The 16711-nt window shown below is 38.0% G+C and overlaps 1 protein-coding gene across 1 annotated transcript in view; it reads right to left on the bottom strand.

Annotated features, from left to right (window-relative positions):
* Positions 1-16711, bottom strand: part of cgnl1 (cingulin-like 1) — a 44942-nt gene that overhangs the window by 26449 nt on the left and 1782 nt on the right. The window contains exons 2-8 of the mRNA XM_032560417.1: positions 9986-11622; positions 9371-9465; positions 7201-7306; positions 6779-6880; positions 5640-5779; positions 3976-4114; positions 2412-2624 (exon numbers count right to left, since the gene is read on the bottom strand). Coding sequence (XP_032416308.1) covers positions 2412-2624; positions 3976-4114; positions 5640-5779; positions 6779-6880; positions 7201-7306; positions 9371-9465; positions 9986-11572 — 2382 coding nt within the window. The 5' untranslated portion in view covers positions 11573-11622. The remainder of the gene's footprint in view (positions 1-2411; positions 2625-3975; positions 4115-5639; positions 5780-6778; positions 6881-7200; positions 7307-9370; positions 9466-9985; positions 11623-16711) is intronic.

The following is a 16711-nucleotide window of genomic DNA, read 5'->3' as shown; positions in this document are numbered from 1 at the left end:
CTAAATAGAAGCGATGTTAGGTTACAGATGTCTGTTTCTAGACTAGCTTTAAAGGAGCGCATTGGCTGTTTTTACGTCCGCCATGGCGGAGTTCTGGAGAGCGTGACGTCACAGGCAAAGGGTCAATAAAAGTATCCCTATGCAGAAACCAATACTTTCATTTGCAATTTTTTTTTTACATTTCCAAGAGATCTCTTCCTGTAAAAATGTTTGTATGAAAAGTAACAGGCTCAGATAAGAAAACATTTTATCATTTTCCCATGCAAAATGAGAAGCTACATTTAGATTGCAGATTGTTCTGTTTATGCAACTCTGAAAGCAACAAAATTCCTAGCTGTAGATAAATATCGTTTTCAGTACTGCCCACTCTGCATAATTCACGTTGGCCGAAGTGATTTAAATTATTACAAAATGAAAAATCTAAGCTCTTTTGCATTACTTTGCAAACATGCAAACCATCTGCAGAAAACCATCGGCTCATCACTTTAAGACATCTACGCTGCTAAGGTTGGAATTTAAAGGTTAATTGAAGTCAGCTGCCGCTTTTCCAGCAAGGCGTAAAGCTGCCACTGTGGTAACAAGATATTATTTACTAACATCAACTACAATGCCTTGCAGATTTATTCACATCGCCTGAACTTTGTCAGATTACAACCACAAACCTCCAGGCATTTTATTGGGATTTTATGCGATTTTGTGGAAAGAGAGGAAGAATGAATTTTTCTTTTTCAACAAATAAAAATCTGTCTAATATGTCACCCCTGTACAAAACTCAGTGTAACCAATCAGAAGTTACTTAAATAGTAAACAGAGTCCACCTGTTGTAATTACAGTTTGCTGGACAAAAACAGGAAGAACAGAAAGATGTCAAATAAGGGAATAAGAGATCTGGGAAACCAGATTTAAATAATCAGATATTTATATTAGTTTATAATACTTTCATGGTTTGGCTTCTGCACCAATGAATCATTCCATTAAGAGAAAATCCCACAAAGTGCTTTGGAGCTTGTAACAAACTGTTTATTACTGAATTAATTAATTACATCTTATAAGAAGTTCTCTGAATCCATAAAAACGTCGATGTTGACTCATAAAACCTGCAATCAAATGTAGATTTACTTTTGTTTAGTCTTTGTAATTTTAAATATCAAGTGATTTAATGGTATATTTCCTGATTCATATCATCAAACTGCCAAAGACCAATGGATGTGGATGAGCCTTCACGTGTAAATCTGCTTAAATCAAGGTTGTTCAAACTGCAGTTCAGGGGCTGTTTAGGGTCCCTGAACTGAATTTGTGCGGCCCCCTGACCACAATTCAAGAATAACTTAAATAGATTAGGACAAAGCTATGACTTTTAAATTAAAGATCTACTAACAAAAATGTTAGATGCAACACAAAATGATCATCTTTTACAAGTTGTCAGGTTTCCTTCTGTTGTCATGGTAACTAGGACCACATCTACTCATTGACGTAAACTTTTAATTAAACATTGGTGCATCTAAATCTGCTTTTAATTGCTGTGTTAAAACTTGCCTCAATATAGAAGGTGTTTTCAAATGAAGACTGATCTAGCTGTTGTTTTTATACTTGAGAACAGAAGAAATTTGTTTTTTGTTTTCTTCAATCGAGCCCAAAATAATAAGAGATCTGGATTCATTTGACAAGGAAGACGTGCAAAAACCATTCGAGGTTTTGGATTTATGATCTTGTTTTTATAAAAAGAAAAAAAATCTGTTTACTTAATTTGTTATTTAGTTTATTGTTGAGCAGTAAAGACAAATTGCAATATTTTTGCAATTTGCAAGGTTTGGACACCTCTGATTTAAACAAATGACTAAAGAGCTCAAAAATTATAATTTCTCTAAATTATAAATCAAGATATCTAGTCCACATAGGGGGACAGCAAACTTGTAGAAGATGGTGGTCTGGTTTAAGGAGACCAGCGAAGCATGGTGGTGGCAGCATCATAATGTGGGGCTGTCTTTACTACAGCAGAGACAGTGAATCCGGTCAGAAGTCACCTTGTCAGTAAATAGAGTCCATCTGTGTGTAATTTACCTTCATTAAAGCTGTTTGGTGATTATTGTTGGACTGTTATTGTTTGGGTCTTTCTCCAACATCCCAATAAAATAGACAGCAAAGTGATGAAGTACAAAACGTATCACCGGCTCCTTTTTTCTGTAAAAGACGAGCCAGCCACTGACTTTTACAAACCCTGCTAATCTACAAACCCCTGCTGTCTGCAAAAATGGTGACCATGTCAAACTGTGCTGCTTTAAAGCATAACGCCGAGGCCTGACGACAAACATATGGCGGAGCTATCAGCTCCCCTCATGTTGCGCTTATCTCCACACCGCTCTGAGACAGGCTGCGCTCCTGGAGGAGGAGAGGGAAGGGAGGATGATTACCTGCTTGGCCTCCTCCAAAGACATCTGCAGCCTGCTTATTTCCTTCTCGTACTGCTCCTTCATCTTGTCCACCTCCTGATCATGAGCAGCCACTTCGTCCTTCAAAGCTCCTTTGAGGGCTGCCAGCTCCCTTTCTCGCCTCCTCAACAGTTCTTCCTGCTCCTCTTTGGCCATGACCACTTCCTGCATCTCCACCTTCAGCTGCATCATGTCCTGAAGCAAAGAAAGCCAAGCTGCTAACGTTATCTCAAACAAGAGTTCAGCTGCAGAGTTCAACCAACATCCTGAGGTTCTTCTCATTAAAACCGTTTGTTTTCATTCCTAAGGTCTGTGAAAGCGCAGCAGAATCTGCAGCTTTTGTAATCAACAACATGTGAGTCATCAATCCAATTATCAATTAGATAACAGATGTTTATAATCTAGAGCCGTGTGCATCATGTCTAACACTACAAAATCACAAAATCTTACCAAAGAAGCAAATACCTTAGTTTAGTCTTATTTCAAGTGTACTAACAAGTAACTTTTCAGCAAGATAGGAGCTTGTTTTAAATCAATAATCCCTTAATATTGATGGAAAATTACTAGTTCCACTGGCAGATTATTTCACTTATAACAAGACATTTTTCCCATGCTACAATGAAATAATCTACCAATAGAAAAAGTACATTTTCATTAATATAAGTTCATATTTCTTGCTGAAAAGTTATTTATAAGTTAGTTTTGTCACTAATATATTTGTACTAGAAACTGGACCAAAAACACGTTGTAAGATTTTGTGTTTTTACTTTGAAGACAGAAACTATTAAAACTGTGCCATTAAAAAATAAAATAAAACCTTTCAACCTCTAAATATTTTTTAAATCTTCATTAAAAATAGTTTCTCACAAATAATCTTGGTCAATTTGTCCTTTCCATATATTGTTTAGGTGTTTTTGTACCAAACTTTTACAGTTATGGGACATTTGTACCAATGAAGCCTCAATTTGTACCGTTTTGTTTCCAACCTGCTGTTACTACTGATCATTTAATGTCATTTTCTATCATTTACTGTGAGAAAATCTACCACCAGCAGGTCACTCATGATTATTTTAGCTTGATCACAGAGGCTGTAAGATAAATTGTTCAGAAAATATTATGTAATTAAATTAAGCCATACATTAGCTTAAAGAAAATTAACAATACTTATCTAAATAATTAATCAGAAACACTTACAAAACTGCCACAGTGTGAAATAAACTCTGTGGCAGTCTGGAAACAATCAGACCAGGATGACGAGTATAAAATTAAAATCAATCACATAAACTGCACAGCAGCTACATTTATAATCATATTTTTAAATTTTTGGTATTTATTGATATTCTAATTGAAAAATAGTGGAGTAACCCAGACAATACAAACAGTTTTGGGCTTTTTAAACATCATTAATTTGAATTTCTCAAAGATGAAACAAAATTCTTCCCATGACAAGAAATTAATCACAATAAACGATGCAATAAACGTCCGTACAGAGCTACAGAGTAAGTCTGTCCTGGCAGCTCCGCCTGATAACAACATGGCGGCTCACCGCCATGAGGACGTCTTTCTCTCCGTCAGCGGCGGCCCTCTTGGCGGCGTCCAGCTCATCGTGCATCTCTGACAGCTGGTCCTGAAGGTCCCTGATCTCCGTCTGGTGCTGCTCCCGCTCCATCTTCACCTGGAAAAGCCTGACAAAGCACAGGACACGTCAGCTCCGGAGAGCCGCCCTTCATGCACCTGTAATTCACACACATAACTGGGAACACCTGTGGTCAGCTGGGAGCCCTCAGAGGTTACCTGCAACCTGCCTTCATGGGATTACTGTTAATGTTATTATTTATTAAATAATAACATTATTCCTAAGGTCTGTGAAAGCGCAGCAGAATCTGCAGCTTTTGTAATCAACAACATGCGAGTCATCAATCCAATTATCAATTAGATAACAGATGTTTATAATCTAGAGCCTTTATAAATTATCCAGTGTGAAGTGTTCTTTACAGAATTAAAGTTTATCGGTTTTATTAATATTTATTATTATGCCATTATCAATAGCCTTGACGTGTTTATAATCTAGAGCCACACGGCTCTAGATTATAAACATCTGTTATCTAATTGATAATTGGACTTTATTAAAGTCCAATTGATGCTATTCCCACCACAATAACAAACCAGTAATTATTGCAATAAATGCAAATATCATTATTTTGAGACTCTTTTCAAGCAATATATTGATAATTAGGCCTGTCACAATGAGCAACAAAATTAATTAGCCGCATAATAAATTAAAACACACTCAATCATTTCCATTTGCATGATTTATCGTTTTTCTCTTTTCTGTCTGTTTTTTTTTTTTTTTTTTACAAAAAACTGGACAAAAGTCTTCATTCTGGTGCTTTAGTCTCAACCAGACAATTTTGTTTACAGAGACATCAGTATCCATTTTATTTGTCGTTTTCTTCATTTATTTTGGATATTTAAAATGTTTTCCAGCTCCAGTGTTAAATATTCATTAGAATTTAAAGTTTATTAATCTTTGAGAATGCATTCTTGCATTATTAAGCCATTACCGTCTCAAAACCACAATATTATCATTTATCGCAATAACTTCTGGGACAGTTCATCATCCAGCAAAATTTGTTATTGTGACAAGGCTATTGATAATGGCATAATAATAAATATTAATAAAACCGATAAACTTTAATTCTGTAAAGAACACTTCACACTGGAACTGGAAGAAATTATAAATATCCTGAATAAAACACAACAACCAAAAACAAGAAATAAACCGGAGAAAAAACTCACTTACACGTAAAATCAAGAAAAAATAAATAAATGATGAACTCTCAAAATAAAAATTCCCTTCAAAAAAGTATTAATCATCATAATTAAAATGATCAATGTGTTTGCGACGGGCTTAATCGTTACATAAATTTAATCACACACTTTATTTCCACTAAAATATGAATCAGCCTGAACATTAAACCAGCAGCTTCAGCAGAAGGCCCAAAGTCTAGAAAGCAACAGAAACACCTTAACCAACTTCTCAACGCAAATCATCGCACTCTGTGCTAAAAAAACCAAACAAACATTATCTACAGGTTGCTTAACTATTAACACATTTTAAAAGTTTAGCAGAAGTAAATCACTTGCACTGACAAGACAGTTTCCCCAGAAAAGATAAACGAGAAGGTTAATGATTTGCGCAGCGCTCACTCTTCCACCGAGGAGTTGAGCTCAGCCTCGGTTTTAGCCAGTTTCTCCTTCAGCTGCCTGCACTCATCCAGACTCCGCTGCAGCTCCTGCTGCAGCTCCTTCAGGCCCGCCGCCGCCCGCCTGTCCGCCTGACTCGTCCGCTGGCAACAACACAATGCAGGGGTTCATTTATTTATTGTTTGCCGATAAAAATGGTATTTCAATTAAACTGACCTGAGCACATTTTTACTCGTATATTTTGGCTGCCTGCATTTAGATTTCTTATTTCTTAACAACTTCTTTTTCTTTTTTTTTTAAATCTAAATTTCTGCTTCATTGTTTTTATAAACACAAAGTAAAATGGAAACACTTTTCTCTTAAAGTATAAAATATATGCACAAAGTGCAACTTAAAGCAGTATGAAGATGAATGAAAATTAAACTTATTTATGCTTTAACAAGGACAAAAGCCTGACTATATTTTGGTAAATATGACGATACTGAAATGAGGGGGAAAAAAAATAAAAATAGGCCTGAGTTCAGTTAAAATTAAACTCCAAATGAAAAATAATCTATTAATCCCTTTACATGACATATAATAATGGAGACTTTATTTTTATACATATCATTCATGAGTTTTTCTGGTTTAAATTAGATTTTATTGACACTCAGAGTTAATTAATAATTAATGCAGGTGAAAAACTTTACTGTAAAGACCTATTCAGAGAAAATTGCCTAAAAATAAATGGCAAGACTGTCTTCACTGACTGACGTATGTGCACATGATTTAAACGCAAGGTTGAGGAAAAAATAAAAAACAAATAAGTGTCAACTAAAACATTGACGTCAAAATACAGATTTTATCAGCCATGGTTTTTATCTTTTATAAAGCTGACCTTGCTTGATAGAAAACTAAAACCCAACTAACTGCTTCACTGCTGTTGCTTTTGTCCAGAAAAATTAGCTTTTTGTATTAAGTTTGACACTTTAGATCTAAACAAAGGCCTTAAAACAAATCCTTAAATTGTTATCCCTTAAAGCTCTCCAGAGAGCAAAGCCATGTTTAAAGGATATTTCAAAACAACTAGTTCAGCATTAAAGGGATATGTCAGCATAAACAGCCTGGCATCAGCGTTACAGCTGCAGTTACCATGATGTTACCTTCATTTGTTCCTCCAGCTGTCTCTTCAGCTCAATAATCTCTTTTTCCAGTTCAGCGTTTTGCTCCTGCAGAGCTTTGGTCTGTGCAGCCAGGTCCACCGACTGCAAGAGCAAATCAGATATTTATCATTTACAGACAGACGGTTATTTATTTATTTCAAATAGACAGAAAAAGAGGAAAAAATAAAACTAATTATCATGCCGACTGACATGCAGTTTTACATTATTTGCTCAAAAAGGAGCAGGTTTATATTTGTACTTTGTTTAATCTGCGTCACCAAACAGAAAGCTTAGTCGTTATTTTACTTTGGAGAGTGAAACAAAACCATCATTAAGTTTGCAAAAAGATATCCGCCTTTAAGCCATGACAAAGATTACTGCAGCTGTGTGTAAAAACACCCACAATGCAACAGGACACTCACTTTGTTGTCGCCTTGTGCGCTGGCTGTGGCCCTAGACTTCAGCGTCTGTATTTTCTCAAAAACCAAGTTCACCTTCCTATTCGTCACGTCGTCATTATCGTTGCTTCTGCGTGAGGAAAAAGGTGAAATATTTCAATTAACAAAAACATTTCTGTGTTTTTAAGGTGAATCACGACTCCAGGCTGTTTGGGCAACAAAGCAGTTCCTTCCCAGCTTAGCGGGAGTCAGGAAGGTTTTATGATGCTCTGATGCGTCACTTCACAGAACAAACAGCTTCATTCAAACACTAAATGAACATAAATGTCTCGTTTTTGTTCAATACGGGAATTGAAACTGCAAACAATTTCCCTAACATTGTAAACAACCTATGTAGATTTGATTTCCTCAGAATCAGCTTCCTTTCAGTTTAAAATTGACAAAAAAATAAAGCTTTACGTTTTTGTAGAGTTTAGCCACAAAAAAAATGAAACAAATGTGGGAGTTTTCTTGACTTGGAGGAACATTTAATCATCCAGCTTTTGACTCAGCACAACCAAAGTTTCATAACTCTAACCGACAGCAACAATCAATCTTTTTATCATTAAAATGTGAAAGAAAAAACCCAAATCCCCCATCACCATCCTCTGCTCTCTGCTCTGACAGATGATTTTCATTAGAGCGCTACAACCCCTGTCGGTGGGTGTTTGTCTTCGGAGCCTGGGGAATGCAGCTCAGTTTCAGACCCTGAACTTCCATCTGTGTTTCCTTTCCTTCCCTTTGTCCTGCGACTTCTGACCTGCGCTCCGACACACCCAAGCAGTTTCCTGAGCTTTCTGCAGTATTCAAAGCCTGCAGCGAATGGAGGAACTGTACTGCGCAGAAATGCAACAAGTCTTTCCAAAACTGTTTTACTGTACAAATGTTAGAGTCGGGTTAAAACATTGCTCTTCCACATGTTTGTCATTTTTGATAGAAAACTCACGCTGGCTTCTTAGTTGTGTCAGAAATGTTATAATTCAGTTCCCTCTGGCTGCCTTTGGGCTGTCAGTCAAGCATGCATCAAACAAAGAACAAAAGCTGCAAAGGCTGAGAAAAGTTCCTCTTGTTTTTTTTTTGTTTTCAGGCACCGTGGAAAAAATTATTTGGATTTCAACACAGATGGGAAATTTGATCAGCTGGTTAGATATTCATTGAACAGCGAACTCTAGCATTGTTGACATGCCAGACTAATATTCACATCTTGTACCCACTTCTCCGTCAATGTAGCTGTGTCCACTTCAGTTTTGTGCTTCAGTAAAAACTATTCTTTGATTCTCAATTTAACTATTCCAGTCAATATTTTATCAAAAAGTAACAAATGTTTTCATAAAGTAATAAAGTTCATGACTAAACTAACACATAAAAGCAACATTTCTTCCTAAATGTGGCAAAAATAATGTTGCACTTTGGTTATCGCCGCTGTTGTATTGTTTAACTTTCTACTGATAAGTGCTATTTTGATTCTGACATACCAAATTTTGGAGTAAGCACTTATTCTTGTCTACCAAGCAGATGCTAGCGAATTAGCTAAGCCAGCTAGCTGCAGCCACCGCTACGCACAGCTTAGCTACTGTAGTTTTAAAATGGTGTTACCTAACCTTGTCATCTGAATTTAAATATTCAAAACACTTGTCTTTTAAAGCAGTAGTAAAACCAGCTGCCCAAATGTGTCGGAGTTCCGCTTGGTTGCTAGGTGGCGGGGCTGGGCTTTGCTGGGGGTTGCTAGGTAACAGCGCAGTGCCCCTGGAATGTGAAACGGCTTGATTTCAAGACGCCAAAAAAACATTAACTTAAAGCCCTGAGGCTGTCTTTAGAAGCAGCTGAGACCCAAGAGAATGTATAAAAATGTGTGAAGTGTATAACAGGCTTATAATGTATTATAAGTGTATAATACAGTACAGACCAGACGTTTGGACACACCTTTTGGTCTGTACTGTAGGTCCCATTTAAACGTTTTATTAAAGAGAAATCTGTGCCAGATGATGACTTGCATGTAAACAAATCCTACAATTCATAGCAGTCAGGATGGGAGAGATAAATTAGCACATTCACACCATAACTATTTACCAGTCATTCAAAATATGTTGGTTAAACCAGGTGACTTTTTTTGAACATAAATGTTTAAAGTTAAATAAAAGTCTAGTAAGCTCACCCTTCTTTGAGGTAGCTGAACAAAATCTGTTTGGCCGTCTCCTCGTGTGTTTGTTGTGAAAGCTCCTGCTGACCTTTCAGGAGATCTGGCGTGGCCTGGATGTGGAGGGAAAGACAAGAGCAGCTTAATAAAACCCACAAGGTCAGAGTTCAATAAGTTAAACCATATGTGTGTTATTACAACAGCAGCGTATTAGGGCCATTGCAGGAAGGGATGAGTACATTTTTACCAAATTTCACCAAATAATCTCAAGTAGAAACGTGGAAATTTATAAGTTTGAAAAGTTGAAAATTTGCTAGAAAAAAAATCTGAAATATTGAGATTAATCTTCGACATTTTGCAAATCAAACTTTGAAATTTGTAAGTTTCAAAAGTCAACATATTTTGACTTTTGGGAATTTTCTGAGTTTGGAAACTCGAAAATATTTTACTTGAAACTCAAAAATGTCCCATCTTTTTCTAGAAAATCTGAGATTTTTTAGCAAATTTTCAACTTTTCAAACTCAGAATTTTCTGAGTTCTTTTGTAGAAAATTTCTGAGATTTTTTGGCAGAAATTTAGAATTAAATTTTCTCATCCTAATACGCCGTTATATGTAGGGTTGTGGAGTTTCACCTGGACGTCTGCCCCGGTGCTGGTCTTACTGTCAGCGGTGGGCGGGAGTTTGGACAGGGACGTTGTTGAGACTTTTCCGACAGAAGAAGGAGTTTCTTCACTGCTCTTGAAGGACGGTATGGCGGGGCGTGACTGCAGCTTTGTGTAACCCCGGAGGGAGCTAGTGTATTTGGAGATGGAGCTCTGGGGTGATCCTGGCGCACTAATGGCCCGGGATGAAGGCCCGTCTACAGCCGTAGACCCGGGGTCCTGACCGCTGGCCGTCCTCTGCAGCCGCAGCTGCGATGGCCGTAGGACGCGCTCCTTTGACGTGCCTAGAGATTGACCAAACTCGTCCATGAAGCTAGAGTCAGACCTTGACCCAAAGGCGCTGTCCACGCTGCGCGATCGCTTCCTGTCCTCCGGGTTGATCCTGTTTCTGCGCCCCGCCCTGCCCCTCCGCTGAAGGCCGTCATCCTTGCCATCAAACTTCTCAATTAGCTCATCAACGCCAGGGATGGACCCTGTGTCTATGTCTCTGCCTGAACCGGGCTGGAAGGGGATGTAACGGCGATTCTCGTGGCGGTTTATGGCGTCCGTGTAAAGAGCCTCCATCTGTTCGTCTATCAGAGACTTACTGGTGGACGATAAGGAGGAGTGGCAGGACCGGGAGGAGGACTGAGCGGGCTCGCCGGAGTCGGTCCGGAGTAGGGGAAGGACGTCGGGGTCGTGGTGGGTGCGCTCCAGACTGGAGCTGGCACTGCGAGTGGAAGTAGGAGACGCTTTCCTCTGGTCGCTTGATGGACTTGACACCGGAGAAGGCTGAGGCTGCGCTGCCGGTACTGGGGGAGTTTTAGAGGTCGGTTTGGGCTGAGATGGATTCAGACTGGTGAGGTACGGTTTAATCTGAGGCTGGGCCGGCTGTGCTGGCTGGGTCGGCGCTCTGCTTTGAGGCTGAGGCACCTGGGCTGAAGGTAATGACGGAGACTTCGTTTGGGGGGTGTTGAGGTCCGTTTGAGGAGGCTGCCTGTTCTCCTCCTGTGTGCGATCTAGGTGACGATCAAGGCTTGAGGACCTGAAACGGGAGGGAACTCGTACTTCAGATTTGGGGTAGGGGTTCTGGTATTCTATCCTGGTGTCGGCTTGTGGCGCAGGCCTGGACGGGAGGCTGTGGAAGCCTTCGAGGTTTAGGGAGTTGGACCGGGGATCGTACGGCTGCAGGAGCTCGGGGTGCCTCTGAAAGTTCAGAAGTGTGGAAGGTTTCTTTGCCTGAGATTCAGGAAGCCCATTCTGAGGCCCGGAGAAATGCCTCATCTTCTGTGTCCTGTACTCCATGAAGGGGTCGCTGGATCCAGCTTTCTTATCCCCTCTGAAATCATACTCCTGGAAGTTCTCAATAAAAGAGCCTTCTGTGTCTGGGTAGCCGTTGCCGTCAGGGTGGTGACCCCTGTCCTGGTTGTTCAGCACCACATAGGGATGTCCATCTATACCCTGGACACGAATGCTGAGGCCATAAGAGCCGGCTCCATTACTACTGGGCCTGGAAATACGGGATGGCTGCGTGTATCCGCGCTGCGACCCGCTGCTAGTCGCTCTGTAGGACTCCATCAGGAATGTAGAAGGAAAATAAATCCCTCTCCCTGGATCAGGTGCCCCACCTATGAGAGCAAAGAATCAGACCGACTGGATTAGTCAGAGATCAGTCTGCATAATTCAAACGCTTTATCTCTTCCACTTTCATTCTCTTGCATTGTTTTGCATTCTTAGATGTCTGTTTTTCATCTTCAAGGAGATGTTTTTGGTGAGACTTTCCAGTTAAAGTGCTTTGGTTAAATGATTCAGGAGATAAAAATCTCTCTCTGTTGCAGGCAAACCTCTCTGAACCCACAACCATCCCGAAGACGTGACTCAAAACGTGACGCCGGTCAATTACAGACAACAATTATTATAACACACCTGCCTGTGCAGGTGTGTTATAATAAAAACTGATCCGTGTCTGAGAAATAATACTTAAACATGAGTCAGGTATGTTAGAGAATAAGCTCACATTTCTACACCGTTTAAAGGCGTTTGTGTACACACCCCTGTTGAAATGTTTCTGAGACTATATGAAACCATTTCAAAAGTTTCTAAATCTTTGTCTGACTTTGATGAAGCACCTGATTTAGTTTCAGCATTTTGTCTTCTTCAGATCACACCCTCAAATTAGGGACGGGAATTTATCGTATCGTTTATCGTGATACATTTCTTATGGTAAGATTTTAATTCAATGTTGTCACAATAAAATCCATAATAATAATAATAATCCTGATGTTTAAGAACGCCTAAAACTGTCCGTATTAACAGGATTGTTATTTTTACCGTTTATCTCCAATGTCTGTTCAACAACAGTACCAAGCAATTTTGCTCTAGTTTGTAGCGCAAATATCATAGTACACTTGAAATAAGACAAAATTAACTTATACATAAGTTTTCAGCAAGATATAGAAGCTTGTTTTAAGTCAATAATTCTTTACTGTTGATGAAAAAGTTTATTTTATTTTAGTTAATCTGGATCTCAGGGAGTCCAAGCACAGCTCAAAATGAACAAAAGAATGGAAAATTACAGTTTTGAACTGGAGAGTCCAGATCTCCAAGTCTGACAGAAAATGTGTAGAATCACCTGAAGAGGGTTGTGGACAAAACATTTTCTCACAATCTGATAGATTTGGATAACTTTTTCAAGGAAATTATTGAAAATGCAAGAAGTGGATGTGATGCTGATCAACTTTCACCAAAGAAAGTTGAATCTCAGTTACTGAAGTCAGGATTTCATTGCTTCCTGCTAAATATGGATGATTATTGTTGTGTATTTTTCACCTTTTTTCTGACTCATGCATTTGTGAATGATTATCTAATTCTCTGCAAACTGTGGTGTCAACCAAAAAACGCAAAGAGACAGACGTCAGGAAAACTCTGCACCTTCTTTACCGTTGATCAGATCTACTATAATTTTTAAAGGTGCCTTTCTTAAAGACACTATGCGGAAATTAAATAAAACAAAGCATCATTTTAAGGGCGTGCAAACTGCAACTTTTTCTTTGTTTTCCACAAACTTGTTTTTCAGGTCAAAATGTGACATTACAGGCGGAAACATTTTGAAATGATTCATCATAATCCCAGTTTTCAAGTCTTTCAAGCCGGAATCCAACTCACAACTTTTGGACAGTAAAACGACTATTCTCCCCACTGCACCACAAACGTCCATTTTACACACGTTAGAGAGCCAAAGCAGAAAGTAAAATAGAGGTACAAGGAAACAAAAAACCCCAGCAGGAAGTTATTCAGCTCAAAATTCATAATTAACACTTGTTTTCTGACAAATCTGCAGTCAGATGGTGGAGAAAAAAGCAGCTCAGCTGGCAACAAATATACTACTGTTTACAAATATCAAAGTAAGAAGCTCAAGCTTACTTTTCCTGGGAAACCATTAGAGGCACCGTGTGTTTCAGCAGACAATGGGGTTTGAGCAGATTCCTGTTTGCCTTGCTGTCAGCGGCCTGCTCTACCTGATGTTACAATGCGAGGACGGAACGAGATGAGCCCAGAGGAAGGACGCTGATAAGGCCTTAAACAAAGGCCAAGGCAGGATATGGAGCATCAGCGGGAGATAAGTCAGGACAAAACAACTCGGAGGTGATGCGGTGCTTACAAGAAGCAGTGCTTATGGAGGAGGAGGATGGCTGGACAAAATGTGCTCTAAATACCAATCTGAGCTGAAAACACTGCAAAAACACAAAACCCTACCAAGTATTGTTGGTCTAGTTTCTAGTATAAATGTCTTTATACACTTTAAATAAAACTAATTTGACTTACAAGTAACTTTCAAGGAAGATGTAAGAGTTTGTTTTAAGTTGATAATTACTCAACTCCTTCAATCATACCATTTCCACTAGCATTCCTATAAAAATTAAAGAATTACTTAGTTAAAACAAGCTTCTATATCCTGCAGGAAAGTTAATTTTAAGCTGGTTTTGTCTTATTTCAATATGGACAATATGGCTGAAAAAATATATCATGATAAAACCGTTTAATATCGATAATTATTGATTAGTTTTTTTGCTTAAAATATCTTAGATGGTGCCAAACTGGTGGCGTGAGATTTTCTGTTTTCACTCCACGATGTTGGGTTTTTTTTTATTTTTAAGCAGCTATGAGGCACAGTGATGAAACTTTCAACTGCTGCTGCCAAGTAACTCAACAGGGTGTTGCTAGGCAACCAAAGAGTAAGTGAGTTGCTAGGTAACCAAAGAGCGAGTGAGTTAGTTGATTCCACCAACTTTTCTTAGATGGCCGTGGGACATTGAGTGCCTGCAAAAACACAAAGATTACAGAGTATTTTTGGTCTAGTTGTTAGTACAAATACCTTAGTATACTTTAAATAAGAGAAAACTAACTTATAAGTAACTTTTCAGCAAGAAATGAAAGCTTGTTAAAGTCAATAATTCCTCAATATTGATGAAAAGGCGATTTACTTGTAGCTAATCTTTTTTTATCAATATTAAGAAATTATTGGCATAAAACAAGCTTTTATTTCTTGCTTAAAAGTTACTTGTAAGTTAGTTTTGTCTTATTAAAGTGTACTAAGATATTTGTACCAGAAACTAGACCAAAAATACTTTGTAAGATTTTGTGTTTTTGTGAAATAAAGTCTTTCCTCTGCTTATATCCCCCATAATGCAGTGCAGTTCTGGATCAGAGTTACTGAACTCTGATCCAGAGTTACTGATATATTGTTATTGATATATTGTTATTGATTTATTGTCCAACCTTAGTAATATATTTGTACTAGAAACTTGACTGGAAATCCTTAGTTTGTTTTTTCGCAGTAATATAAATGGACATGAGTTGTTTTGTTTAATCAAATGTTGAATGAGTCCACATATTCCAAGCCTCCTCCATCAACCAAATCATTTCAGCACAGTCATGTTATCTGGCAGAGCGCTTCCAAAGAGAAAGATGTTGAATGTGAAGCCGGAAGCTGGAAGAACACCACAACCCTGCTGCTTCGTGAGATAGATTCCTTTATAAGAGGCACACCCTCTGAAAATAAGACCGCTTCATGTTTTTCATTCCAGGCTGACATTCAGCTCATAAAGCTGTAAATTTTCTTCCGTTAGCAGTCATAAACCACACAACACAACCAAGATTCATTTTCATTACATCTCCATAAGTCAGTGAGTGACTCTTGCTTCGCTTAGTTGCAAAATGTCTGCGTCAAACACTTTAGGAAAAACAGGAACGAGGAGAAAAAGGTGTCCTGAACAGCACAGCAGTGAAGGACAGATTAAGGCGACACAAAGGAGCCTTTCATGTTTGCTGTAACGCTGCTTGATACTCAAAGGTTCAGCTAAATGTGAACCACCACACTTACTCTTCCACCAGAAGAAGAAACATCTCTGAGTCATGGCGGTGCTGCCTTCACTGACCTCAGGGCTGCACTCTGCAAAAGTAGCCATAACCTGAACTTTCCACATTTTGACACATAAAAACCACAAAATGGTTTTATGAGGATTTTATGTGAAGTAAATAACCTTGACATGAATATGTATTTTGGTCCCTTTACTCAAATACCCTTTAATAAAATCCTGTGCACCAACTCAGATACAGGAACTGAGGAACTTTCTGTGAAACATATATATATATATATATATATATATATATATATATATATATATACACACACACACACATACAGTACAGACCAAAAGTTTGGACACACCTTTTAATTCAATGAGTTTCCTTTATTTTCATGACTATTGACATTGTAGATTCACACTGAAGGCATCAAAACTATGAATAACACATGTGGAAATATGCACTAAACAAAAAAGTGTAAAACAACTGAAAATACCCCTTATATTCTAGTTTCTTCAAAGTAGCAACCTTTTGCTGTGATTACTGCTTTGCACACACTCTGCATTTTCTTGATGAGCTTCAAGAGGTAGTCACCTGAAATGGTTTTCACTTCATAGGTGTGCCCTGTCAGGTTAATAAGTGGGATTTCTTGCCTTATAAATAGTCATGAAAATAAAGAAAACCCATTGAATTAGAAAGGTGTGTCCAAACTTTTGGTCTGTACTGTATATACATCTACACATTTAGGAGTATTTTTACTCACATGTTCTTTTTTGTGTTTACTTGAGTAATTTAATTATGAAGTTTCACTACTTTTACTTGAGTAATATTTCTGGGTACTGGACCCACTGAGAGTAACCTCACTGAATGAAGAACAAGTTCATTTTAACCGAAAATAATAAAAAAATAAGTCACTAAACACAAAACTGTGGCATTTGTTAGTTTCATAAGATCTAGATTAAAATACATTGATTTGGAAAAATTTTTCTTTTGCTTGATTTTGTTATTTTGTTAATATCTATATTAACTATTTTCATTTTGATCTTTAAAATACCAACATTTCTATATATTTTGTTCTGTCTGATGATGTAATTTTTAAATATTAAATAACTGATGTTTTGATCAGCCTTTTTACAAAATACTTATTTACTCTTGAGTAATTTCTTCTTCTACTTTGTACTTTCACTACAGTAAAAATAAGTTGAAGTACTGCTACTCTTGAGTGAATATTTGTGTATTCTGCCCGTCTGTTAGTAAATAATGTCATTTTTGTGTCTTTTCATTAAATATGTTGTTATATTGCGAAGGTGAGAGTTGAACTTATGAAGGAGAAAACTAAAACTGCACTCT

Source organism: Xiphophorus hellerii, chromosome 4 (assembly GCF_003331165.1).
Source record: "Xiphophorus hellerii strain 12219 chromosome 4, Xiphophorus_hellerii-4.1, whole genome shotgun sequence".
Taxonomy (NCBI): domain Eukaryota; kingdom Metazoa; phylum Chordata; class Actinopteri; order Cyprinodontiformes; family Poeciliidae; genus Xiphophorus; species Xiphophorus hellerii.
This window is presented reverse-complemented; position numbering and strand designations above follow the sequence as displayed.